This window comes from Canis lupus, chromosome 4 (genome assembly GCF_048164855.1).
Source record: "Canis lupus baileyi chromosome 4, mCanLup2.hap1, whole genome shotgun sequence".
NCBI lineage: Eukaryota > Metazoa > Chordata > Mammalia > Carnivora > Canidae > Canis > Canis lupus.
Genome location: NC_132841.1, coordinates 21,982,640 through 22,010,482, shown reverse-complemented (window position 1 = coordinate 22,010,482; position 27,843 = coordinate 21,982,640). Strand labels below are relative to the sequence as shown.

At 48.7% G+C, this 27,843-nt stretch overlaps 1 protein-coding gene across 2 annotated transcripts in view; it reads left to right on the top strand.

The window, feature by feature from the left end:
- The window catches only part of LRRC20 (leucine rich repeat containing 20), an 84,825-nt gene that overhangs the window by 14,909 nt on the left and 42,073 nt on the right, over positions 1-27,843 (top strand). For both annotated transcript variants that reach the window (XM_072823440.1, XM_072823441.1), the window contains one exon: positions 21,894-22,043. In XM_072823440.1, the coding sequence (XP_072679541.1) occupies positions 21,894-22,043 (150 nt within the window). The remainder of the gene's footprint in view (positions 1-21,893; positions 22,044-27,843) is intronic.

Genomic DNA, 27,843 nt, shown 5'->3' with positions numbered 1-27,843 from the left:
ACAAAGCAAATGTACAGTGTACGCGTGGCAGGCTGTCAGCCCAGCTTTTGAACAAAGTCAGAACACGGTCATGTTGACTTAGAAATAAAAAATGGATTCCTTTGTATATCAGGCCTTTAGAGTTTTTCTCTCATCACTTTGTATGCAGGTTTTAGGTTCTAAAGACAGGTTCTAAAGACAGAAAATCACCTAGAGTCAGGGGCACCTGAGTGGCTCTGTTGGTTAGGTACCTGCCTTCAGCTCAGGTCATGATCTCAGGGTCCTGGGATCAAGCCCTGCATCAGGCTCTCTGCTCCCTGCTTGTGCTCTCTCTCTCTCTCTCTCTCTCTCTTTCTCTCTCTTTCTCTCAAATAAATAAAAATCTTTAAAAAAAAAAAAACCTTGAGTCAAAATGACCCATGAATTATAATGAGCTCACACTTAATTTACAACCCGCTATGTGCTAAACTGTCCCAACTGGTTTTTTTCAAGATTGATTTATTTATCCATGAGAGACAGAGAGAGGCAGAGACATAGAGGGAGAAGCAGGCTCCATGCAGAGAGCCCAATGTGGGACTCGGTCCCAGATCCCAGGATCATGCCCTGAGCCAAAGGCAGACGCCCAACCACTGAGCCACCCAGGTGTCTCCCAGCTGTTTTATATATGTCTCATTCCATCCTCACTGCAACCCTGTGATCTGTTCATCATTTAGCCTTGTGAGGGAGCTGCTGTTAACTCTCAACTTTCAGAGGAGGGAACCGGCTCAGAAAGGCTAAGCCGCTTGCTTCTCCAAGGGAGGGGATTCAAATCCATCACTCTAGCTGCAGAGTCCATGTTCTTACTGCTGGGTTAGCCAACAGCATGGGATAGTCCGCTTTGATGGCTGGCAATCAGGGGAAGTCACTGACTGTGATCAGCAGATCCATGTAGGGAAAGACATCCCATCAGATGCTAGTCACACTCAGCATCTGAGGCCAGTGAGTTCATTGGGACCTGAGTGCCTCTGCCGTGCTTAATCTAGCAGTTTCTTTCCTTCTTTCTTTTTTTTAAAGATTTTATTTATTTATTCATGAGAGACAGAGAGAGAGAGAGAGAGGCAGAGACACAGGCAGAGGAAGAAACAGACTGTGGGGAGTCTGATGTGGGACTTGATACCAGTACGTACCCCGGGATCACACCCTGAGCCAAAGGCAGACGCTCAACCACTGAGCCCCCCAGTCGCCCCAATCTGGCAGTTTCTGAGCAGGGAGTGACATGATCCAGGTGATGTTTAGGAGGATCACCACTAGGCAGAGGATGGATATGAGCACAGCGGGAGGGGAAACCAGGGAAGAGGCATCTTCTGTGGACCAGGCCTGTGCTGGTGTGGCTTTGTCCTGAGAAGGGCCCAGGGTCCAGGGGAGACAGGCTGTGTGTGGGGGTGGGCAGCTGATTGCTTGCGGGAGCATGCAGTCTGAAGCCTAGTGATGCCATAACAGAAAGAGGGAAATCTGGGCCATTTGGGGTAGATAAATGGATTCTGATGAGTTGGGGTCCCTAGGGGACATGTCCCTGAAGAAGTGCATGGCATGGACACTGGAAATATTAGCACAGCCAGAGAGAAGTGGAGATTTCTATGGAAGTGCTGCTGCCTGGGAGCAGTGCTGTCTCAGCCCCCACCCTCATTGTGGGGGGCACTGCCCACCCCCAGAGCACATCCTTCACCTCTCCAGCACAGACCCCTGGCCACCTGGCTGACCTCGTGTCACAGGTGCTCAAAGCAGCATTGTTTTGTTTTGTTTTGTTTTGTTTTGTTTTGTTTTTTGAAGGTGAAGAGAAATACTGAAATCACTTGGATAATTATGCAGCCTCAAAAGATACGTGTTGGCAGATGCCTGAAAATGTTCTGTCTCGGAGAGAGAACCACACAGAGCCTGTTGTGGCATCCAGGCTGGCGTTGCTCAAGTAGGAAAGTGTTAGCCTTGGGAAGGTGATTTAGTGAGACTGGGGAGTTTATGAAAATCAGATATTTCCAGAAACACCTCCGTGCCTCTGGCTGCCGAGACGGTGGGCGCCGGGGGCAGAGTACACAATGGAGGGAGCCTGGCTGTGGGGCTCCAGCAAACCCCACGCCGAGAAGGTGGTGACTGAGTGAAACTAGTGGTCTCTGCCTTCCGCTGCAGGCTAGGAAATGTGGTTCACCCGGAGAGACAAGTGCAGCAGAAGGTCATTATCTTTGAAGATGAGGCTGGATTCAATAGACTTGTCATTGGCGCCTGCCTCGTCTTGGTGGACTGTTTTGCTAAAGCGCCTATTTTTCTCATGCACCAATTTATCCCCAGGATTTCTTAGTCTGTCAAGTTCATTTCAGCAGACCTTTACTCGCTGTGTGCTGTGTCAGGCTCTGGAAGGCTCTGCGGAGGATGGGAAGGTGTGGGAAGGAGGAGGGAGCTGACTACTGAGCCCTGCCCGGGGTCCCTTTACACTGTGTGTGTGCTGGCGCTTGTGTTTCTGCCTGGGTTACCCTTTGTCTAGATCTTTGCATGCCCTGCTCCTTCCTAATCTTGTCTCAGCTAAGTGCCACTTCTTCCAAGAAGCCCTCCCTGACCACCCTAGTAAGGGTTGCCCCTGCGTCCGTCTCAGTCATCTGGTCTACCATCACATGGTCTTGAGAGTAGTACCGCCGCTTGACATTCCCTCAGGTATTCGTCTGTACTTAACTACTCTTCTCCCCGCACTATGGTGTAAGCTCCTTGAGGTCAGGGGCTCTGTCTTGCTCACCACCATCTGCCCGGCCAGTGCTAGCATGGAGCAAGGGCTCAGGAGACTTTGTCAAGTGAATGACTGCATCTGATCTTCTCAACAGCCCTGGACGGGTGGTGTCTTCACATCACTCATAGAAGGGGAAACTGAGGCTCTGTGAGCATCCGTGGTTTGCCAGGATTTTTACAGCCAGCAAATCTTGTGTTGGACTTCACACTTGAGTCTGTCAGGCTCCCATGCCCCCTGTAACCTCCCACTCGCCTCTGGGACTGATCCCCAGGGGAGCTCTCCGTCCAGCCAGGGAGGGTAAGACAAAGACACACATACAGCGTGAGCACCCTGACAGAGGGGGCAGATGCGTTAAGGGACCTGGAGGGCAGAAGACATGAGCAAAGCCTTCTTGGAAAGGCAGCCTTCAGGGGATCCCTGGGTGGCTCAGTGGTTTGGCGCCTGCCTTTGGCCCAGGGCGCGATCCTGGAGTCCCGGGATCGAGTCCCACATCAGGCTCCCGGCATGGAGCCTGCTTCTCCCTCCTCCTGTGTCTCTGCCTCTCTCTCTATGTCTCTCTCTCTCTGTGTCTATCATAAATAAATAAATACATCTTTAAAAAAAAAAAAAAAGGAAAGGCAGCCTTCAGAGGCGTCCTAATATGGTGCTGATGAGGGATGTTTTTGAGGCTAAGGGAATAGCGCCAGCAAAAATACAGAGGTGGGAAAGTAAAGGGAGGGAGGACTGAGGGAGGGAGCACTGAGCAGTCTGGCCAGGGTGGGGAGGGGCACCCAGACTCCTCGTTGGAAATGCAGGGCTGCAGAAGATGGGCTCCACTCATGTGATGTGAGGCGTCCTGGAGGTTCTCCAAGGAGCCAAGGGTATTGGGGGGCAGAGGGTGAGAATGGAAGGGTGGGGGCAGGGTGCAGAGCCAGGGAAAAGGATTCCTTAGTAAAGGACCAGCCACAGTCATTGTCAAGGTGGATTCCAGGATTATAAAGCTGGTTTCAGGTAACAAGCCCACATTAGTTGGGGCGGGGGGGGGCACCTGGGTGGCTTAGTCTGTTAAATGCCTGCCTTTGGCTCAGGTCATGATCCTGGGGTCCTGTAATCGAGCCCCACGTCAGGCTCCTTGCTCTGCAGGGAGCCTCCTTCTCCCTCTCACTCTGCCTGCCGCTCACACTGCTTGTTTTCCTCTCTGTCAAATAAATAAATGAAATCTTGAAAAAAAAAGATCTCACTAGTTGGAATCTTCACATCTTGGCCACAGAAGGCTTGATTCTTGCTGAGAACTCAAACCTTAGACAGATACTAGCTCGTTGTTTTCCTCATTCCCAAAAGGGCCTATGTGCCCCCGTTTTACAAAGGGAGAATCCCAAGACAAACTTCTCAGTGGTGCAGAGTATAGTTAAGTTCAGAAGTGTTTGGCTAGCTGAGTGCCAGGCCTGAGGGATCTTCAGCAGGATGCACATGTCTCCTGCCAAGTTCACCACTCATGCATCCCAGACACAAGTCTGTAGATCTTTAGCAGCTGGGAGAGGATGATCCAGGACAAGTAGTAAGGCAAGTGTCCTGGAGTTGGTCACCCTTCCTGGGGGGAGTTGGGACTGTCCAGCCGGAGGATTTGTGGGGGCTGAAGGGTGTTCTGGACTGTGGGAATGGCATGGACCAAGTCCAGGTGGTGAGTGAGCTCAACAACTGGCAGGTGGACAAGACAGGGTGTGCAGGCTGATGGCCCAGCACTGGTGTTTGACTAAGTCAGATGCTGAGAGCAGATGCTCTCTAGAGGCGTTTGCTGCTGTTCCCTGGTCCCTTCATCCAGCTGTGACCTCAGGAAGCCCAATTACTGCTCAGAGAATGAATTCCTTACAGGCCTGGATTCCTCACTGTTTCAAACCCTGATCGATTCTTGGAGGAGAAAAGGTGAAAATTTAGTCAGGGATTAAGCTTGCAGCTCTGTGGTGCCCAGGGCCCTGCCTTTGTTGTAAGCGTGCCCTCCCCGCTGTCAGCCGCAGCCCGCTCACCGTCTGCCCTGCTCAGAGGTGGGCTCCAGGCGAGCTGAGTTGTCTGCAATCTCATCACCCCCAGAGATGTCCACATGTGCATACATGTGGGCTCCTGCTCTGTGGCCAGCGCCTCAGCCACGGCAGGCATAGGTGAGACTCAAGGCTTCTCCTGGGCCCAACAAGTCAGGCCAAGGAGATTTATTCTGGAACATGCATTGGCCCCTACTGTGGATGAGGCATTGCGCTGGGCACTACAGATGTTGGGGATGATGAGGGGTGTATAGACACTGTTCTTGCCAGCAAGAAACAAGTGTTTGCCTCCCTTTGACCACGCGTAGGTGACGTTCACAAGTTCTTGCCACATCACAGGGCCAGCTGTACTCATTCATCAATGGAATAACATGGTCGACCCTAAAGTCGGGCTACCCTGATTTGAAGCCTGGCTCTGCCGCTTGTTGCTTGGGTGACTGTGGACAAGTTACTTGATCTCTCTGATCAAGTTAAGTTCTGATCTGAGTTAGGTTTCCATTTTCTCGTGTCTAAAAGGTCCTCACTTTCTGGAGTTGGAAGGATGAAAATTGTGTTATATTTAGAAGGGCGGCCAGCATATACACAGTGCTATAAAATTATTGCAATTATTGTTACTTAACATTTTTCTTGAAATGAAATGCACTTAAGTAAAATTTAAAATGACTTTATATCATTACTATAAATGGAAAGTCAATAACTGGTAGCCATAAAAGTAAATATAAAAAAAAAGTAAATATGAAAACAAAGCACCATTGGGGGGCGCCTGGTGGCTCAGCCAGTTAAAGGTCTGCCTTTGGCTCAGGTTGTGATTCCGGGGTCCTGGGATTGGGCCCCACGTCGGGCTCCCTGCTCAGTGGGGAGTCTGCTTTTCCCTCTCCTCCCTTCTCATGCTCTCTTCTCGTTCTCTCCGTCTCTCTCGCTGATCTCTAATAAAATAAATAAATCTTTTAAAAAAGAAAGAAAACGAAGCACCATCAGGAAATCTTAGGTATATAGATGGGCTTAAATCTCCTCCCCCCTTAGAAAGAGGGTAGAGCAAAGATGAGAGAGGTGATGGCCAGGTCCGGACGGGAGTTTGAAATAGGCGTTTTTCACCATGAGGCACATTGCCACTTGTATAGTGATTACCATCCATGTCCTGCTTCTCAAAGTGTGGTCAACATTAGCATCACCAGGAAGCTCATTAGAAGGGCAGATTCCCAGGTCCCATCCCAGACCTGCTGAATCAGAACCTGCATTCTAACAATATCTTGGGGTGACTCATGGGTACATTATGTTTTGGGAAGTCTGGTCCATAGTCACCAGTGTGTGTATTCCACACTTGAAGAGAGATGGACCAAGTTCATTTTTTTGTATTTGACACATGAGGAGCCTAAGGTTCAAGAGTGACCTGCCCATGAGTTAGGGGCAACAGCATTTCAGAATCCAGGTCTCCAGACTCACTGTGCAGGGCAGCATCCTCAGAGGAAGTCAGGCTCCACCCTGTCTTTACTTACTGTGTAACCTCGAGCAAATTTTTAACCTCTCTGAGCCTTAGTTTTCTTATCTGCAAAAGGAGACTGATAATATAATGCCCTTCCTTAGAGGATGTCCTCAGGATTATCTAGGGAAGATGCTCCATCGGTGTGCTTATCTTTGTAGAAGACCTCAGGGCCTGTCTTGCCTTCTCCGGGTCTGGCTCAGCCTGTGGCCTCCTCCTGGACCAGCGTTGGTTGCCTCTGAGGTGTTGGTGGCCACACTGTTGGCATCTTTATGGCTGCTACATCTATTCCCTTTTGTCCCAATGTGTTAGCAATGAGTCATCTATCAAATTAAAATAATTTAATATCTCAAATGGGAACTATGTGTCATTTGGTTGAATTCTGCGTGGGATTTATTTACTTTTGATTTTAATTAAATAGGTTTTTGTCGAATAGCTCGCTTGCTAGGAGGACATCAAGATTGTTTTGGCAAGTCCCAGACCCCACAATACCATGCACACTTGTCTCCTTGCTGTGAGGCTCTTAAAGTGGGTGAGTGCCAGGGGTCGTCTTCCTCCTTCAGCCAGTCACGGAGCTGGAGCTCATCCTTGTAATGAATTCTCACCTAGAAACAATGTCTACATCCCCGAAGCAGCACCTCCTCTTCCCTGAGTGACACCGTCTGCCACCTCTTGCACGGAGCTCCTCGAGGACAGTTTATTTCATGCTCAGAACAATTAATTGGATCATCTTATTCCCATTTTCTTTTAAATTAAGGACTAATTCATATCTGTAAAATTCTCCATTTTAAGCTGCAGTGTTCTGTGGTTTTTCACCAAATCCACAGGGTTGTGTAGCCATTACCACAATCCATTTAAGAACATTTTCGGGCACCTTGGTGGCCCAGGCAATTAAGCATCTGCCTTTGGCTCAGGTCATGATCCCAGGGTTTTGGAATCGAGCCCGGTGTCAGGCTCCCTGCTCAGCAGGGAGTCTGCTTCTCTCTCTCCCTCTGCCTGCACCCCCCCACCCCCGCTACACTCATGCTCACTTCTGCATTCTATCTCAAATAATTGTCTTAAAAAAAAAACAAAAAAACTATTTCATCATCCCCAAAAGAAACCCTGTACCGTTTAAGCAGTCATTCCCTATTTTTCCCATCTCCCCCAGCCCCTGGCAGTCTCCTTTCTGTCTCTACAGATTTGCATATTCTAGACATCTTATATCATGGAATTATATACTATGTGGTCTTTGTGACTGGCTTCTTTCAGGTTCATCCATGTTGTATCAGTACTTCTTGTCTTTTCACAACCACATAGTGTTCCATTGTATGGAGATAGCACATTTTGTTTGTCCCTCCACTGATAGGCATTTGAGCTATTTCTACTTTCTGACTATTGTGAATAGTGCTGCTATGAACATGCACCTGTAGGTTTTTACATGAATTCTTGTTCTCATTTTATCAAAGGGGAAACCAAGGCTGGGATCAAGTAACTTGCTTCAGATCACGTAGCAGGAAGGCCCTGGCACAAGGAAAGGCTCAGTTTGGATCCTGAGGAAGAACGAGCTCGCAGGCCCCACTGCAGGCCACCTCTTCCTTTTTAGGCCTCTGGCTCTCATGTGGTTAGAGCATGTTCTGACCTTTGGGTGTGATGGCCACTGGCTGGGGGACCAGAGTTCAGCTTTGTTCTCTAAGGCAGACACCCTGCAGTCGTGTCATTTCCCGGAGAGGCTGGGACTCCTGCAATAGTCCGTGAGGAAGCACGTCTGGATTCATGTATGTGTGGGATCTATCACAGGATTTCGGCTCAGTTCTGCGGTTAGCTCCTCTGAGCTTGATCCTGATGGGTTTGTAGCCCATCCCTTTGTCCCCATCAAGATGATCTCCACTGGCCCAGCATTCTTAGCACTTGAGGGAAGACATTCTTATGGGTAGGTAGCTGGATGGTAAGGATGTCACTCTCTTGAAATCGAGGTTATTAGTAAGAAACAATGAGTGCTTGTTATAAAAATATTAGACAATACAGAGATCCATAAAGTAGGAGGTGAAAGAAACAACTCTCCCAGACCCACAGCCACATTCAAGTTAAATGGTCTCCCCACATTCCCAGAAGGCACCCTACCCATTTCCCCCTTCTCCTCAAATGCCTTTCTCCTCTTCCCTAACTACTGGCCGGGCCCCAGTATAAATGCCATTGTGGTGGAACTTTCTGGACTTCTGCGGTCCTTGGTGAGTTCCTCCTCCTGTGACCTTTTCTCTCCACGTGGCATGACACCTGGACTGACTAGGGAACTCTGCTCTAGAGATGGGAATTTGAACACCGGAAAAATCCCTGAAAAGACCTGGAAGCAGTCGTCTGTGGGGAAGGAGATTTGTGAAGAGGAAGTAGTGCCAGGCCACTTTTTTGTCTTCAGTCTTCTAGAGCTAGTTAGCTCAGTAAACACTGTGCACAAGTAACTCTGCTAAAATCCTGGCGAATTGTGCACAGTGGTGCATTGGTGCTAGTCCTTGATGACTGGTGTGTTTTGCTTGCTCTGGGTGTCCCGCACCTCGCAGCTTTGGAGACCAGGTGGCATTTCAGAGATGGGCAGCCAAGTCAGAGAGGCCCGGCTATCTACGGGGTTGCCTCTTGTTCCAGGGTGCCATACCTGGAGGTGCTGGGAATTTGATCTTCTGGAAGGGGTGCAGGCACCAGCCTAAGTTTTCATTTTCACGTTCCAGAAAAATCTCTTTTCTCTCCATCAGCCTCCTGAATGGGAGCCCCATGCCTCACAGGACTTCTGTTCCAAAGCCCTCACACAATCCCACAGGATAGGGGAGCTGGGTTTGGGTCACAGCTCTTCTATTTACACTCTGTGCCTAGGTTCCACGGTGGTAAAATGGGGACGAACATAATAACACCTATGTCATGGATTGGCAAATTAGACAAAGTGTGTCAGGTGCATGGATACATATGGTACAGAGGAAGGACCACGTAAGGGTAAGAAGCTATTAATACTTTTTGTTTTTAGGACTGTCTCTGACCATGGTAAGAAGAGTGAGCATAGCGTAGTGTAGACTGTGTCACAGAAAGATCATGGGCTGTGGAGTTGGGTTACTCTGGGTTCTAATCCCAGCTCTATACTCGTGAGCATCGGTAGCCAACTTCAAGAAGCTTCTGATCTCCCCATGATAGTCCGCATTCTAGCATGTTCTGAGGCAGACAGCTTAGAAGCATTTGACTGCAACTTGCAGCCTCTCCTCTTTGATGGGAGCATTGGCCAAAGAGCCTTTGTCTAGAAAATCATGGATTCACAGAATGTCCAGCCTGGTTGAGACACCCCAAATCCCCATGGTTCCAGCCCTCATTTTACAGAAGAGGAGAGACCAGGTCCTGAGACCCCATGGCTGTTAGAACAGGGGCCAGGATGAGAACGGGGATCTCCAGAGCCTCGCCCACTGCTGCTTCCACATCGAGGGTCGCCTGTGCCCCTTCCAGAGCTGGAAACACAAACCAGGCCAGTGAGAAGAATGGTTTGTGCCACCAGACAGTGGCTCTGTTTTGAAATAGCCTGGTCTGAGGGGAAACAAGAGGTGGGCAAGGCAAACCTAAGCCCCCTGCACAGGCCTGGACCAGCCAGCCCTTAGTAAATGTGCGTTACTGTCATTACTGCCACCATTATTGTCCTCAAGGCCAAGTAGCCACAGCTGATGGGAGGCCCTGTGCCAGTGACTTTCAAACATGGCTGCACACCAGAGGTAGAGGGCTTGTTAAAACACAGATGGGTGGGACCTGATCCCAGAGCTTCTGATTCTACAGGTCTGGGTGGGGCCTGACAATGTGCATTTTTAGCAAGGTCTGGGGTGTTACTGATGCCATGCTGTAGGTCCAGGGTTCCCACTTTGAGAACCACTGTGTGAGCCTGGCCCTTACTACTGAGCATGGTCCTGGGACCTGCCTGGGAGAAATGCAGAATCTCAGGCCCCACCCCAGAAGCCTTGCCTAGCAGGATCCCCAGTCGTCTGTGTTCATGGTGTGGTTTGAGAAGCAATAGTACAGTGCACAGTTCCCCACTGTGGCTTCAGAGTAGAATTACCCAGAGAGCTTTGGAACCCCCTGATTTCCAAGCTCCAGCTCCCACTAATTAAGTCAGAGTCTCTGGGAGTAAGACTCGACGATCAAGAGTCTGTAAAGCTCTCCAGGTGATTCCAGTGTGGCCAAGTCTGAAAACCACCAGCTAGAGTCCACAGTGGCAGTCAGGAGGCATCTCAGGGACCAGAAGTTCCAACCCTGGCATTTGACCGAGATGCAAACCAGAGCAGTAAGGGCCACAGCCGCCTGCCTGAGGTCCCACAGTGGTAAGTGACACATCCCAGGCTCCTGATGCCAGATAATTCTTTCACCAGCTCTTTCAATTCTAAGTCTCTTTACTCTCTAATAGCTCCGTGGCAGCTGCTATTAATAGACCAGTGTCCCTGGGAATCCATCACACCTTGGGAGATTGGTCTGCTCGTTGGAAAACAGTCTCCTGTTGTATTGCAGAGCAGATGTCTGTGCTGAGTGAGTTGTCCATTTTAGGCAGGCAGTGTGCATAGTGATCAGGGGCATGCACTGAAGGCCACCTCTGCCACTTAGTAACCAAGGCCGGTGGCTTCGTGCCTCGGATTCTTCCTCTAACAACGGGGACGGTGATAATAGTATTCATCCATGGAGCTGTGGGGAGGACTAAGGGTTAATGGGACCATGCCAAGATCAGTGACTTGCACATGGGGAGCCCTTCATAAATGTTAATTATTATTTCATTAACGGGGTGACCTTGGATAAGTCACGTGATCTTGTGCAGTCCAGTCCTTTAACTTCTCTGTGACTCAGATTCCTCCTTTGTTAAGTGAGGCAAGCAGAGAACTGACCTTACGGGGTGGTTGTGAAGAATAGGGGAAATTGTAAGTCTGAGGCCCCAAACACAGTTTCCTGCACACAGCTGGCATCCGTGAATAGTGGCTGCGGCTCTGTGTTGTAGACTGAAAGCCTGAATGACCGTAAGTTCTGGCTGAGGCAGGATCTGAGTTGAGCCAGTCCTGGCTCCCTAGAGGGAGCATCTAAAACCGTGGGGCTTCAAGGTTCCTGGGATGTTTTTGTCCAGAGAAAATCTTATAATGTCCCTTATCCTCATTGATGTAAAAGATTGCCATGCCAGGGCAGATATACTGTGTGATCCAAGAGGGTAGAGTAGCAGTTATCACGTAGTTCATGAAAGAAGTCTCTAACAGTTAAAACCATTCTGTAGAAGGGAGGGTGAGCTCCCCATCACCAGAGGTACTCGAGAACTTTATGCCCTCTGGTGGAGATATTAAGAGAATTTCGGATCTGAGATTAGAGGCTACATTACTTAGTATTTCCCAAGTTCGCTTATTGCTAAGAATCACCTGGGAATATTTATTAAAAACATTCCAGTGGTCATGGCAGACACTGAAGCAGAATTTCAGGGGTAAGGGATCTAGGATTTGCCTCTTCACATGATTCTTACTGGGAAGTTTGGAAAACATGGACCAAATGACCTCCATTCTCCTTCTAACTCTGAGATTCTGTGGGTCAAAAAAGGTTATTTGGAAACAAGACATTCTGGGCAGGATCAGGTCACACTCCTGCAGCCTTGGGAGTCCTGCTTCTTGGCCAGGCCACAGAGCCGGTGTGCATGCCAGCGGAGTCCCTAACACTGTCTCCTTTTGGCCTGGAACTGGGTCGGCCAGGGCTGTGCCACCCTCTCTGCCTCCCCGCAATAGGGCCCCATCACCACCAGGCCCAGCTCTCAGCAGGGACCAAGCAGGGGGCACAATTCTGTGTTTCTCCGAAACACACGAGTTTGACCCAGCCCTCCTGACTCCCCTCAGTACATTTGGTTTACTTCTTGGATTTTGCTTGTTTTGCCCTGGAGCTGCCCACCAGCTACTTTTCATTAGGCATTTACTAGAATTAACAAGATGACCTTTAATGAAAGACCTGTGCATTGTGCATAAAAGCTGCTTTATTAACAAAAGGTACTGTCCTAATTAGAATTTTAGGGAGGAGCAGTTTGGCCTTCTTGCAATAATAGTTACAATGATGAGAATTATTTTGCCTCGTGTTTATTACCAAGCCTTTCTGCAGGCTTCTCTGTTCTCTGCTGCAGCTAAGGTCTCTGCCTCTGTGGGGGAGGACACTGGGGAAAGGCATGCTGGTGTCCCACTGCTGTCCAGATGCTGTCCAGATGTTGTCTCCTGGTGCTAGTACCCCCGAGCCCCACTTGGGGTCTCTGGGCCTGCATGCACCACCCCGTAGCATGAAATGGTCCCATGCCAGACCCTCCCTTGTGAGGACTTGCTGAGTGAGGGCCGGGCTCTAGGAAATTGTAGCTCCTGGCAGGAATGAAGGTCTCCAGGGCCTTTGCTTGTGCCATGGCCTGCATCTGGGTTTCCCTTCCCTCTCTCCCCCTACTCTAGTATAACCTCTAGTATAACCTCTCACTCATCAGCATCTAGCCCGAATCAAGGAGGACTAAGTCTCCGGAATTTCCCGGGACTGAGGAGCGGTCCCCCAGGACTTGCAGTGCCAAAATGGGGAACGTTCTGAGCCAACCAGCACAGGTTGGTCACTCTAGTGGGATCTTTGCATTCAGATTCTTTGCCCTTTATCATCTTGCCAATATGACCTTGGACAGTTTACCTATCAATGCAGGCCTCACTTTGTACCTGTGAGGGTAACTCGTGGTTGCTATGGGAATTTAATGAGTTACTATATAAAAAGTACCTATTACCATGCCCGGCCCATACCGAATACTCAGTGATGTTAGCTATGTTTGGTTGAGTTGAGGGAGAACTTTGAGGTCGCCTGGCCTCCATGTGGTTTGTGAATCCTCTGGGTGGTGACTCCTAGATCATCCCCCACAATGTGGCCCTCACCATCTTGGGTGGGAGCCCTTCCTGTATGGCTGGCTGAATGATTCTCTGTACTATCAACTATTGCGTAGAGAATGGGATCCTTTTCTTGAAGACATCCCCTGGCTCCTTGAGGAGGACTCACCTGTCTCCAGTCTGGGGCTTCTCTTACCTGGGTGGGATACACCCTCCACCAGTGAGACCTGTCTCCTAGCCATAAATAGTGCTCCTGTAAGCCCCAGGGCCCAGCATCGATCTTAGCTCAGTGTAGGAGGCTTTTCTCTACTGTAGACAGGTGTAGCGGGTATAAATGGTGTCCATCCTCTGAATTAGATCTGAGAAGAATTTCCTGAGAACAAAAGGCCTCTTCCCCAGAACCACATGCTCTGAACTAGATAGAAAGGCCTAGTAAAAAGGATTTTTTAGCCACGGCCCTGGTTTCCCTTTGAGATGTTCTGCAGACTCCCCTTTCTCTGGCTTGGCCTAGAGACAGGCATCTAGGTACTTCTTAACTCAAGGGGGGAGGATAGTACAATGGTTAGGACCCATGGCTTCCTGAACAGCTTAACCATCTCAATCTTAACTCCCCTACTTTTAGCTGTATGACCTTGGGCAAGTCACTGCATTGCAGTTTCCTCATGTGTACAGAGAGGATAGCTCTTACAACCTAGCACATGTGAAATAGGAAGTGGTATTATTTATGGTTATTTTTACCCCCCATCCCACAAGGAATGAATGTGAGCTACATTGTTCCTAGGGCACAGGCTGGGAGAAGATGGGACAGGGCTGAGATCTGTTCCCACATGTCTGGGTACCTGGATCTCCATATTCTTGTTCCAGGGACCATGGAAAACTATTTTGGAGATCATGGACCTGTCCTCTCAGCAGGGATTGGAGTCCCTGTGCAGTGTTAGTGGCTGGTGATGAGGCCTGGTCGTTTGCCTCGCATCCCAGCAGAGGCCTTTACCATCAGTGGCAGCCAGATTGTGCTGGGCGGGAGCTTTGGGCTCTACCCCTCCCACACGCACACCAGGCTTTAAGAGGTCGTTCTGGGGTCAAAAGATAGGTGGAACAGATGGCATTGCTAAGAACAACAACAACAACAATGCTAGGGAAGTCGCTAGGCACAGTGGGGAACATTGCGTGGCACACAGTAGGGCTATTATGGAGAATGAAGGAGAGCAGCAGGCATGAATACATTCCAAGCCTTCAGCACCCTTCAGATGTTGGGGCGGGGGCGGTGCACGTGCTTCTGTGACTTCGGCCTGTGTTGCTTGAATGGGAGACTGGGAAAGGGGAGAGTGTACAGTTGGGATGGTGTGTGGGTGGCCCAGGTGGCAGGACAGAGGTTGTGGGCTGGGAGTGTCTGGGCTGATGTACTCTGGGAAGACAGCTGCTTTGAGGACCCTTGGAAAGAACTGGAATGGCTTTATGGCTTTATGTCTCTTCTGCCTCTATTGTGAGCACTTTCTCTCCCCACCATGAGGAATGTGGGTGCATTGCACGATTGATTCTTGGTGCTTGAGTCCTGAAAGGTCCATCTCCTAGCTTTTGCTCCACCCGAGTACACCAGGGTTTCTTTCTTTTATGGGTCTTGTTTGTTTGTTTGTTTCTCTTATTGATGAAGAGCTGGCTGCCCTCAGTTTATACTTGAATCTGCCAGATTTATTTTTTCCAATAAAAGCTGTTTTGGGGGATGCCTGGGTGGCTCAGGGGTTGGGCACCTGCCTTTGGCTTGGGTCATGATCGCAGGATACGGGATCGAGTCCCACATCAGGCTCTCTGCGGGGGTCCTGCTGCTACCTCTGCCTGTGTCTCTGCCTCTCTTTGTCCCTGTGTCTCTCATGAATAAATAAATAAATCTTAAAAAAAAAAAGCTGTTTCTGTGATAAATTAATTTTTCTATTTTATTTTATTTTTTTTAAGATTGTATTTATTTATTCATGAGAGACACAGAGAGAGAGAGAGAAAGGCAGAGACATAGGCAGAGGGAGAAGCAGGCTCCATGCAGGGAGCCCGACGTGGGACTCGATCCCAGGTCTCCAGGACCACACCCTGGGCCAAAGGTGGCGCTAAACCACTGAGCTACCTGGGGTTCCCTAATTTTTCTATTTTAAAAGTAAAGTATCACCATATATGCCTCAGAAATATTTTTGTTTAAATATGCTGTGGTACTTTGCCTATTTTATATAAAATAAACATCAGAACCATAAGTAGTACTAAATTCTCAAATCCTTTGTAATAACTATTCAATGTGCTTATTTTCCTTTTGATCTTCTTTCCCAGGCATATGCACTTTATAACCTAGTTTTACAGTATTACAGAGTGCATATACTTTTTATTAATTGTGCTTTAAAAAATGCTATAACTTGCATTATTAAACAAGAGAAACAATGGACGTAGGTCGATAATACTATTTACGAAGGTCTACCAACATTGGGAGGGGTGGAGAGAAATGCCAGAACTCCAAATAGAAGAACGGCCAGAGATGTGAACAGGATTTGCCACCAGGGAAATAAAAATGGTTGATTACCCATGAATGATAATCCATCTCATTATTGAAAGGCTTGCGGATTAAAAGCAAGGAATGCCATTTCCCCTGATCATATTAGCAAAGATCTTTTTTTTTAATGATCCTGTTACTTACTGGGCAAAATGTATGGTAAGTGACATAAATTCTCTGGAAAGCAGTTTGGCAGTACATTTCAGGAACCATGTTTATTTGTTTACTAGTTTTCCCCCTTGTGAACATCTTTATGTTCTTTTCTCGTCTCTCCACTGGTGGTCTTAATTTTTTTATTTGAATTATATTGAGACTGCTAAATAAATAAGGATAGCTTTTTAAAAAGATCTTATTTATGTAAGAGAAAGAGTGAGCATGAGCAGGAGGGGCAGAGGGAGAGGGAGAGAGAATCTTAAGCAGACTCCATACTGAACACAGAACCCAGTGGGGGCTTGATCTCATGACTCTGAGATCACAACCTGAGCCAAACTCAAGAATCAGAGGCTTAACCAACTGAGCCATCCAGGCACCCCAAAGATAATTTTTTTTAAAGTTTTTTAGTTAAGTAATCTTTATACCCAACATGGTCTCGAACTCATGACCCTGTGATGATCAAGAAGAGTTGCGTGCTCCACCAACTAAGTTAGTCAGGCTCCCCTAAAGATAACTTATCATCCTATTTATAGACCCTTTTCACAATCTATAGCCCTATTTTTTTTAAAACATCCAGGTGTTCTATATGGTTTATATGGTAGGTTTGTTGATCTGTTCTTTGTGATTCTTTTATTGCTCCTAGGTTTAGAAAGTCATCTTCACTTAAGAGGTTGTATAAATATTGAATTCTGTTTACTTCTGATTTTTTTAAAGATTTTATTTATTTGAGAGAGAGAGGGTGAGTGAAAAGAAGAGAGAGCACAAGCAGGGGGAGCAGCAGAGGGTCGGGAAGAAGAAGGCTCCCCACTGAGCAGGGAGCCCGACACAGGGCTCGATCCCATGACTCCGGGATCACAACCCAAGCCGATGGCAGACACTTAACCAACTGAGCCACCCAGGTGCCCCTGCTTCTGATTTTTTTGTTGTTTGATTTCAAAAATATTTCAAGTGTAATTCTCTCTAGAGTTTACTTTCTTTTTTTTCTTTTTTTTTTTTTTTTAAGAGAGGAAAGGGGAGGGGCAGAGGGAAAGGGAGAGAGAGAATCTTGAAGCAGGTTCCCCTGCCCTGCCTGGAGCTGAACGTGGGGGCTCTGTCTCAACGACCCTGAGATCATGGCCTGAACCGAAATCAAGAGTTGGACACTTAACTGACTGAGCCACCCAAGTGTCCCAAGTTTACTTTGATTCTTAGGTTAATTAAGAGTCTCTCTTATTTTCCCAGAATTAATTGGCTATTCTGATATCAGTTATTAATCCTTCCCTTCCCCAATTTATTTGTGAGACCTCTTTGGGCATTCATTAAATTATGATATGTTCTTTATCAACTACATTTCCTAGACTGTTTTCTTTCTATAATCTATTTTTCCTGTTGTCCTCTGTTTTAATTATTGTAGTCTTTTTTTTTTTTTTTAAGATTTTATTTATTCATTCATGAGAGACACAGAGGGGGCAGGCAGAGACACAGGCAGAGGAGGAGCAGGCTCCATGCAGGGAGCCCCATGTGGAACTCAATCCCGGGACCCCAGGATCACACCCTGGGCCGAAGGCAGACACTAAACCACTGAGCCACCCAGGGATCCCTAATTATTATAGTCTTAGAATATTGGTTATCACCCTATCTTCTGCTCTTTTGAGGGAGCCTTGCTTACGTAATCCCCTAGCTGAAATTTAAAACCATTTCAAAAATAGTTTTGGGGGATCCCTGGGTGGCACAGCGGTTTGGCGCCTGCCTTTGGCCCAGGGCGCGATCCTGGAGTCCCGGGATCGAGTCCCGTGTCAGGCTCCTGGTGCATGGAGCCTGCTTCTCCCTCTGCCTGAGTCTCTGCCTCTCTGTCTCTCTGTGTGTGACTATTGTAGATTTAAAAAAAAATAGTTTTGGATTTTTTTTAAAGATTTTATTTATTTATTCATAGAGTCAGAGAGAGAGAGAGGCAGAGACACAGGCAGAGGGAGAAGCAGGCATCATACAGAGAGCCCGATGTGGGACTTGATCCAGGCTCCCCAGGATCACGCCCTGGGCTGCAGGCAGCACTAAACCGCTGCGCCACCGGGGCTGCCCAGTTTTGGATTTTAAAGTTAAAAAGAACTTTCTGAATGAAAAGTAAGGAATTACATTAAACAATCTATAAACCAATTTCTGAAAAAAATCACTATCATTTTAGTCTTTTGACTTATCATGAATGAGCAGGTTCTATATCTTCACTTACAAATCTATTTTTTTTTGCATTCCTTAATTTTAAAAATATTTTTGAAATTTAATTTAGTTAACATATAGTGTATTATTAGTTTCAGGGGTAGAGTCTAGTGATTCTCCAGTTGCATATAACACCCAGTGCTCATTACATCACCTAGTTACCCTGTCCCCCCACCTCCACACCTCCAGTGACTCTCAATTTGTTTCCTATGATTAAGAATCTCTTAAGGTTTGTCCCTCTCTCTGATTTTGCCTTGTTTTATTTTTCCCTTCCTTCCCCTATGCTCCTCTGTCTTGCTTCTTAAATTCCACACATGAGTAAAATCGTATATTTGTCTTTCTCTGACTTAAATCGCTTAGCATAATACTCTCTACTTCCAAAGACAGCTTTGTGAACTTTTCTACTTAATATTGGTCAGACACAATTTCCATTCCGATTATATGTTTTATATTATTGTTGCTGTTTGAAATAGGATCTTTAAAAATTATATATTATTGCTGACATTGGGAATATTACTGAATTTTGTGTATGCATTTTGATTAGCCACATTGCTGAGACCTTTTTGATTTGCATAGTTTGTCAGATGACTACTTTGGTTTTTCAAGGTTATGCAGGCATTTCATGTGCACTTAATCATCATTCTGTCTGTTTCTAGTGTTTACGTTTTCTGTTTCTTTGGCCAGAACCTCCCAGACCATATTCAGGGATACTGGTGATGGAAGGCACCCTTATTTTGCTCTTTGCTTTAAAGGGAAAGCTTCTGATGTTTTCCTTGATGTTGCTTCTACCTTGAATGAGATCTGCCAATTTTACCCAAAAGGACCATTATGATTTACAACCACAACAAAGATTCCTTTCTAGCCCTAGCCCATCTGGCACAAAGCACTAGGAGACTAATTGAAAGCATTTGCTCTTTTCTTCTTTCTTTCTTTCTTTCTTTCTTTCTTTCTTTCTTTCTTTCTTTCTCTCTCTCTCTCTCTCTCTCTCTCTCTCTCTTCTTTCTTTCTTTCTTTCTTTCTTTCTTTCTTTCTTTCTTTCTTTCTTTCTTTCTTTCAGATCTTATTTATTTATTTGACAGAGCAAGGGAGCACAAGCAGGGGAAACAGCAGAGAGAGAGGGAAAGCAGGCTTCTTGCTGAGCAGGGAGCCCGATGTGGGCCTCCATCCCAGGACTCCAGGATCATGACCTAGCTGAAGGCAGATGCTTAACAAACTGAGCCACCCAGCACCCCATGTTTGTTTTTCTAGAATCCCCAGCCTGCCCCAAACTTTGAGCCTACAGGGCTAGCTAGTCCATTTCCAGATCCTTGATCTCCCTTTACTAAAAGACTGACTTCTGGAGTCATTCCTCCGTGGCAGGACCTCGTGCTGTCTTCTGCTAGCCCTACTGGCTGACAGAACCAGTGCCTGACATGGGACAGTGGCAGGGCTAGAGTCACCTAGCACAGCCCTGGACCAGGGGAAGCAGTAAAGATACTTTTTTTTCTTAAGATGTATTTACTTATATGAGAAGGGTGGGAGGGAGAGAGAACATGTGTGAGTGGGAAGAGGGGGAGAGGGAGGGAGAGAATCTCAAGTGGACTCCCCACTGAGCACACAGCCTGATGTAGAGCCCAGCCCCACAACCCCGAGACCATGATCCAAGCTGAAATCAAGAGCCAGATGCTTAATGGACAGAGCCACCCAGGCACCCAAAGACACTTCTTAACAAGTTGCCCTGCACAAGACCTGTGGATCCTCAGTCATCTGTACTAGCCCCACCTGTCCCCTTTCTTTTCTCAGACCTGCTCTGTGAGGTTCCATACCCCTGCCTTGCCCTCTGAGCCTGCTGGAGCTCTGCTGACCCTGTGCTCTGGAGGTGTTCCCAGTCCAGTGGGAAACCAGACACAAAAAGAGGTTAATACAGTGCTGGATGAAGTCTCGTTCGTACTGTATGAGACTCAGAAATCAGAGCACCTAACTACTTAGAGCAGTCAGAGGAGGCTTTTAGAGGAGGTGACATTTGAGCTGGTCTTAGAGCAAGAGTAGGAATTCTATGAGGCAGATAAAGAAGGGCTTCAGTTATGATTATTTTGATGGACTTTGCATTATTGTTGCTTTTCAGAATTGGATCTTTAAAAATGATGTATTATTACTGGCATGTAGGAACATTAATTGAATTTTGCATATTTATTTTGGAGCAATCTTTAAAGGCTTAGGGACTTAGGGGAGTCCGACCTCTTTGGGGAAAAGAAAAGTTTGTAGAGAGATGGGATAGTGTTGTTTGATTGGTTAGTGCTCCTGGGGTTCAGGGATTGGAGGGTGACCACCAATAACGGGGATGATCCAGGCAGATTTTCAACCAGGTGGAATGGGAGCTGCTTTGAGGCATAGAGAGAATTTGGGTAGAGTGGGAAGGGAAGGGTAAAGTGGAGTAGACAGAGAGAAACAACATCCCCCCTGTGCACCTGCCAGATACTTTGTTAGCACATTTAGTACTTTTCATATTTAATTTCCATGACAGCTCTGCTCAGGTAGATAATAATACCCCTGTTTTGCAGATAAGGAAACTGAGGCTCAGCGAATTTAAATGTCTTAGAGCAGCTGGAGAGCCTAATTTCTGAGCTTCCAGGCTTTCAGTGCCTCCCTGCTACCATATGTACAGAAAAAAAATTGCTTTATTGGAATAGAATTAACAAGTACCCAGGTGGTTCAGTGGTTGAGCATTTGCCTTTGGCTCAGGTCGTGATCCCAGGGTCCTGGGACCAAGTCCCACATCAGCTCCCCATGGGGAGCCTGCTTTGTCCTCTGCCTGTGTCTCTGTCTCTCTGTCTCTCTCTCTATCATGAATAAATAAATAAAACCTTTAAAAAATAAAAATAAATAAAATAAAAAAGAAATAGAATTCAAATATCATACAGTTCACTTGAAGTGTACAATTCAGTGGTTTTTGTAGATTCCCAGAGTTGTGCAGCTATCATCACAATCAGGTTTTAGAGCCTCACCTGTTAGTTGCCAACCCCCAGCCCCCCTGGCTCTAGGCAACCACTACTCTACTTTCTGTGTCTATACATTTGCCTGGACATTTCATATAAATGATCTCATAAAATATATGGTTGTTTGTGGGTCACTTCCATCACTGAGCATCTTGTTTTCAAGGTTTATCCACATTGTAGCATGTATTGGTACTTAGCTTCTTTTTATGGCCAAATAACATCCTTTTTTATGAATGATACCACATTTTGCTTCTCCACTCAGTCTGTGGATAGACATCTGGGTCGTTTGCACTTTGGAGCTATTGTCCTGTGTGATGTGTTTCTGCGTGGACACGTGTTGACAGTTTTCTCTGGTGTATACCTAGGGGTGAAATTGCTGGGTCATGTGGTAACAACAGGCTTAACCATTTGGGAAACTGCCAGACTGTGCTCCACGGCGGCCTCCCGGCTGCCTCTTGCACAGGCTTGCCTTTAAGTGACAGGGCTGGGAAGGAGGTCAGACCACAAAGTCTATGTGAATCGCCTGTTTTCAGAGTCAACTGTTAAAAAGCAGCGTTAAAAAAAATAAATAAATAAATAAATAATTTTTAAAAAGCAGTGTTAAGACGGCTTCACCGTTGAGCCTTTGGCTGTTGCAGAGGGCAATTACTGCAGGAGCCCCAGGACGCTGCCGTGAGTGCCGGTCAGTCCTGTGCCTGCAGAGCAGCTCCCTCTGCACGTCAGCTCACAGGCTGTGCTACTAGTGAGGTGCTGCACTAAACCCAAAGGTTCAGGGCACGAGAGAGGGGCAAGTGTGACCCATGGTGATGACGGCTCTCAGGAGAGGGAGGGCAGGGTTTCGAGCCTGGCACAGGGGAGACGGGTGAGAGAGAAAGGGGTGGAGAAGAGAGCCGGGTCGGGGGCTGTGTGGTTTGGGGTAAGTCCCTAAGTGACTGTGGCTAACTCTGCTCTCTGTTCTTTGGTTGCAGACCTGGCCGAGTGCAAGCTGGTTTCCTTCCCCATTGGCATCTACAAGGTCTTGCGGAACGTCACTGACCAGATCCACCTCATCACGCTGGCCAACAACGAGCTCAAGTCCCTCACCAGCAAGTTTATGACCACATTTTGTCAGCTCCGAGGTAGGCCCCGACCAGTGCAGGCCGGGAGGGCATGGCCAGTCCTGGTCCTTCAGGCCCCAGCCCGGTCTACATAGTGTCCGCCGGGGCCAGCATCTGGTTGGCGACACTCAGGAAATCATTCCTGAGGGAGACTTCATGGCTGGACCTGTGTGCTCCCTACAGCCGGGAAGTCTCTAAGTGATGCTCCTACCTCTAGCTGGCTGTGAATTAGATCCATCGTGGCAAGGGTGTGGGTCCAGGAGTGATTGTCTTGTTTAGAAGAGAGCAGCAAATCGTGTGGGGTCCTGAGCCCCACAAGTAGTTACCTTTTTTAAAAAAAAGATTTTATTTATTTGTTCATGACAGACAGAGAGAGAGACAGGCAGAGACACAGGCAGAGGGAGAAGCAGGCTCCCCGCAGGGAGCCCAATGTGGAACTGGATCCCAGGGCCCCGGGATCATGCCCTGAACTGAAGGCAGACGCTCAACCGCTGAGCCACCCAGGCATCCCAAATAGTTACTGCTCAGTAGACGTGAGCAAGCCCCTTTCCTACCCTGCCACCCTAACACTGGTTTCCTGTGCTGCTGGCTTGGTTCAGGAGTGATGGATGTTGGTGTATCCTATACTGGGCACACACACAGCAAGTGGACAAGGGTGCTTGGCAGGGAGATGGGCAGGAGGCCAGCAGGTGGGCATTGTGGATTCTCTTGAAACGGCCCCTCCAGATGGGCAAGCAGGATGCGGTGGCTGCTGCGGTGCCCACTCCCGGCTCCATAGAGCAGCCCCTCTATCCTTCCACGAGAATCCACTGCCGCTCAGTGAGCCATAGGGTAGGAGAATTGGGGAGGGCACAGGGGGCATGGGGGAGGTGATTCCTGTCTTCTGGAATTCTCTTTGGTAGAGGCATGGAACGGGTCTCAGGGCCTGCTTGGAGAAACCAGTAAATGAAATGCTGATGGAGCAGGAGAGACATGAGCCAGCAGACCTCACTCGGCCAGCCGATCTGAGGCCTCCTAGAGGAGGCAAGGGCCTCAGGCAGAGCCCAGAGGGGCGAGGGAGGCATGAATTGACAAACGCAGCTGCCCAGGGACAAGAAACAGCTTGTATAGTGCTCAGGTGCAAGTTACAGGCAGGGCCTGCAAAGGCCACCGACTAGCTGCAAGCACAGGGGCCAAGGAGGATGGATTGATCTGTGTAGTTGTTTCTGAGATGCGCTCAGGACTCACTGCGTCTGTGCCTAAACCTCTGGGAGGTGGAGGATCCTGGGCAACACTTGGCTCCTGGAAGCCCCGTGGACACTTTTGACCAGGTTAACTTTACCCATTCTTCCTTTTCTGGTGGCTGCTGCTCTGCACAGATGAGATGGGGCCTCATGGCCAGCAGGCCCTGTGGACCACAGCTCTCAGCCCTGGCAGAAATTAGAATCATGTGAGGAACTTTTCTACAAACATAGTTGCCTTGGCTCTACCCCATGACCGTTGAGTCAGAATGTCTAAGTATGGGCCTGGGCCTTGCGCATGTCTTGGAAAGCCTGTTCTATTCATCCTGAAGTGCCGAGGTCGAGGCCATGGCCTAGGGGTTATACATGCAAATACCTAAGAGATTAGCATGTCAGTGATGAGCGTCTGGGCATGAGAGTGGTGGGGACTGTGGCAAACTAGAACGTGCCATGCTCAGCTTCTGCCAGAGGAGCCCTGAGAGTGTTCTGCTTTATTCGATAGAAACTAGATGGGGGGTGGGGGTTATGTGGATCTTACCAATTTTTATATAACATGGAACCTAATAAAACACACTTGCACAGTAGATTTAGCCCATGGGCCATCAATCTCCCATAATATATTAGAGCTGTCTCTGTCATGTCCTTTCATGGATGGACAAGGAATGTTGGGGAGAGGAGGCTCGTCAGGCATCTCAGAGCAGCACGCCTACATCGTCCACCGTGCAGGCCAGAGCTGCCTTTCCAGGCCACTCGCGTCAGCTCAAGGGCCCTCTAGAAATATTTGCTTCCCAGAGGAGGGCAGAAAGATGGAAAATGGATAGTGGTGGGGGGTTAGCTCAGACCCCTAGGAAGGGCAGTCAGGTAATGAGCTGCCTTTGGGTAAGCAGAGCGTTCATTTGTGTTCCCTTCATTTAGCTTTCCCTTGAGCCCCTGCTGTAATCCAGACCCGTGTTTAGAGGCTGGGGAACAGAGACCAGTAGACCAGGTCTCTCCCTAAAGGAGCCCAGGGTTGCAGAACAGAGTTGTTAATAACCCCAAGTCCCATGATGCCGGTGTAGACAACATGCTGAGACCGCTGGGAAGAAAGCTTCATGCTCCCTGCGAGTGGCCTGGGCAGCGGGTGGGCACAGAAGCAAAGACTTTCAAAGGACTTGACATTTGGCATTGCCTTGGGGGATGAATAAAGAGGCCTTCTCCAGGGGACACAGTGACACATGCCAGAGAAATGTGCCCGGAGCCCCCAGGCATGTGTGCCTTAGCTATGGAAACGTCTTTATCATAATACCCTTCCGGTCAGAAGTCCATTGAAGGATGCAGTTTGAACTCCCTCCGTGCAGCTGGCATCTCCTGACTCCCCCGCACTGGCCTGGATTACAAAAGGAAAGCTGTGCTGTGCGTGGTAATTAGACTTTGCAGATGTGGTGATGGCGGCAGCAGATCCAAGAGCTGGTGACTAGGGGCGGGGAGGCGCTAGTGCTGAGAGCTGCACCTGGCTCCCAAAGAGATGGCTCTGGACCCCAGCCTTTATTTATGGTTTCTCTTTCAAATAGAAAAACTCTCTCCTTTTATGTGCGAAGGAGAAGCTTAAATAGGCTTTGCTGGCTTGCCAGCTTCCTCTTCTTGCTTCTTGCCGAGGAGGTGGACTGCCTTGATGCTGGGGAGAAAGCCCTCTGCCTACTTCCCACCTGCCTCATTGTGTCCTGGGGGTGCCCTGGGGACTATCTTCTACTGGGCTTATGGCCCCCGCAGAGTTGGGTCATCTTTAAATTATTCCATCCCTTTATACCCTTCACCTATTTTATAGACAAAAAAACAAAACCTGAGAAAGCCTGTGGCACAAATGGGATCTGTCCATAGGGCAGGTGTGTCCTGTGGTGTGGATTTCATTGTCTGACTCTGGCTCTCCTGTCCTCTCTTCTCCTATGTCCCTATCTCCACACTTCCTCCTGATACCAGTCATTGAACCCTTTTTATTGATTGTGTCTTGGGCCTGCCAGGCCCCAGGTGTGTGAGACACACCTGTGGAAGTCAACAAAGACCATGCAGATGAGAAGCAGAGGCTGTTTATTCAGAACTGGCTCTAGCGGAGGAGCCAGCAGCTGTCACAGGCATTTGGCAGAGACTCAAAGGCAGGCAGAGGTGGGGGATAAAAGGGAAGCCTGTGCCCCAGATCGGAGGCCTTTGGTGGAAGGGGAGCTTGATGCCGGCCAGCTCCCAGCAGGTATCCTATGGGATTGGTTAGGGTGCATTTTAGCTTTTTCCAGGTGACCCACAGTTGGAAGTTGGAAGAAAAATTAGAGAAACTGTCAGTTGACAATCAAGGCCTGGCTACCTGGGCTGATTGTTACGGGAGCATCATTTGGCTTCCTGGACTGTCAGTGGAGATGGCTGGTCCCTGCAAGCGTGGCCTAGAGCAGATTGGCTTCCTGGCCGGTCCCCACCGCTGATGGGTTGGTTCCCCGGGCAAGGTGCTGCAGGTTGTGAGCCGGAGTTCTGTTTTTATATTTGGCCTGGCCATTGTCTGCATGTCTATTCAGTCACTCACAGCCTGCCTTTCAACTCAATTCAGCAGCTCCGCAGGAGCACCTGTTGTGGCCCTGCTGTGGGCACGGACAGATGAGTAATAACCTGAGGGTCCGAATTTGTGGGGCACTTAGCCCTCAAAGCTTCACTCAGAGGGCCTGACATGTGTCATCTCCGTTAACCCTCCTAGTCCTGGCTCTTTAGGGTAGGTAGGACAACAAGGACCTAGACACAGTCTCTGAGGAGTCTCCAGTCTCTCAGGGGAGGCAGGTGTCCAAGCAGACACCCACCTTAACGCACGGGAGGGGCGACACAGCAGTTGTTCGCTCAAAGTCTGGTGGGCATGTGGAAGTCGAGTCTGCCCTGGGTGGGTGCGTGTACCAGTTCGCTAGGGCTGCCAAATACAGTACCACAACCCAGGGGTACCAGGGAGCTCAACAACAGGCATTCGTCGCCCATAGTCCCAGAGCCTGGGAGTCAGACATCAGGGTGGAAGCAGGCTTGGTTTCTCCTCAGGCCTCTCTCTCCAGCTTGGGGGTGGCCACTTTCTCGCAGTGTCCTCGAGTGGCCATCCCGTGCACGTGTGTTCCCACAGTCTCTGTATGTCTTCACTTCCTCTTCTTGGGAGGACCCTGGTCAGATTGGATTAGGGCCACCCTGACAGCCTCACTTGAACTTGAGCACCTCTTTAAAGACCTCACCTCCAAACGCAGCCACCCCTGTGAGGTTCTGGGGGCTAGGGCTTCAATATAGGAAATTGGGGCATTGGACATCATGCAGCCCAAAATACTGGGGAGTCAGGAACCTCCAGGGAGAACGGCCTAGAAGGGTCAGAAAGGGGAAACTGCCATGGCATCTTTCAGGAAGATGGGGGTGTGCTTGGGAAATAGACAAAAATAAAAACATTACAAGACTGTTAGAAAGCAGGGGGATATGGTGTGACGTCAGCAACTGGCCCGAGCGAATGAGTGGTCCTCAGAGAGTCCACCAGGAGGGAGCCCGGGCAAGTGACCCAAAAGCAGCGGTAGACAAGGCGGAGGTGGGTGTGTCTCCTTCTGCTTCCTGCTTTGTCCCGGACCCGCTGGCTTACCTTTTTTTTTTTTTTTTTTTTTAGCTGATGGCACTTTAGCTGATAGATGAAGAGAGAGAGAAGAGGGCATCTGGAGGTGTGCTGGGAAAGCAGGGCAGAACTGAAGCCTTGCAGTGGTCAATTGCGTGCTAGCGTCTTGGTTTTAGTCTAGGATCAGGCATGTCTACTCTGTTGGGTGCACATCCTCTGCTCCCTCTGCACAGCCCACCCCTGGAACAGTGTGGGCCAGGAGGGTCTGTCTCTCCTGAGTCATTCACAGCTGCTGACGATCAAGAGCTCCTACCTGATACCGTGTTAGTGATCAGATTGTGGCCTTTTGCATCAGTTTTTGCCATTGGGCTTCAAGGATGCCTGTCCTCTAGGGAGCCGAGCTCAGTGGGCCAAATGCCAAGCTCTTAGTGACCTCTGTGTGCACGCTTATGGGCAGTAGGTCAGCCCTCCCGAGCAGAGAATTAAAGGAATCCCAAGTGTTATGGGTTTTAGCATCCGTAGGATGGAATTGCAGAGGTAGAAGCACCAAGGCCAGCATTTTAAGGCTGTTGGTCTATCCTAGGAGGTCATCAAGCCCTGATGTTACCCTGAGCCTGGGACCCAGCACGGTGAGGAGCAGCCCGCCTTGTGGTCAGGCTGTACCAGGACCTGCAAGATGGGAGGCTGGGCTGTTTGTTGTGCAAGGTACAGACACCAGTTCTGGGGCGTGCTGCCTTATGTTTCCCTTGATCCTACTCTAGCCCCCTGGCTGTGGCTGGATGCGGCCAATAGGGATTAGAGAAGAGAGAGAAGAGACACAGTGAATATACCCCCTTGGCCACCTCCCCATGAGGTCCCATGCCCCTCGTCCCGAGGTCACCTCCCTCTAGGCAGCCTCCACACGACTCTCTCATCCCAGGGTTCCTGTGGGTGGTGACAGCTCCCTGCTCTGAACCTAGGACTCCTACACGATCTCTTGAGGTACCCCCACAGCTCCCTATACCTTTGTAAACAGCTC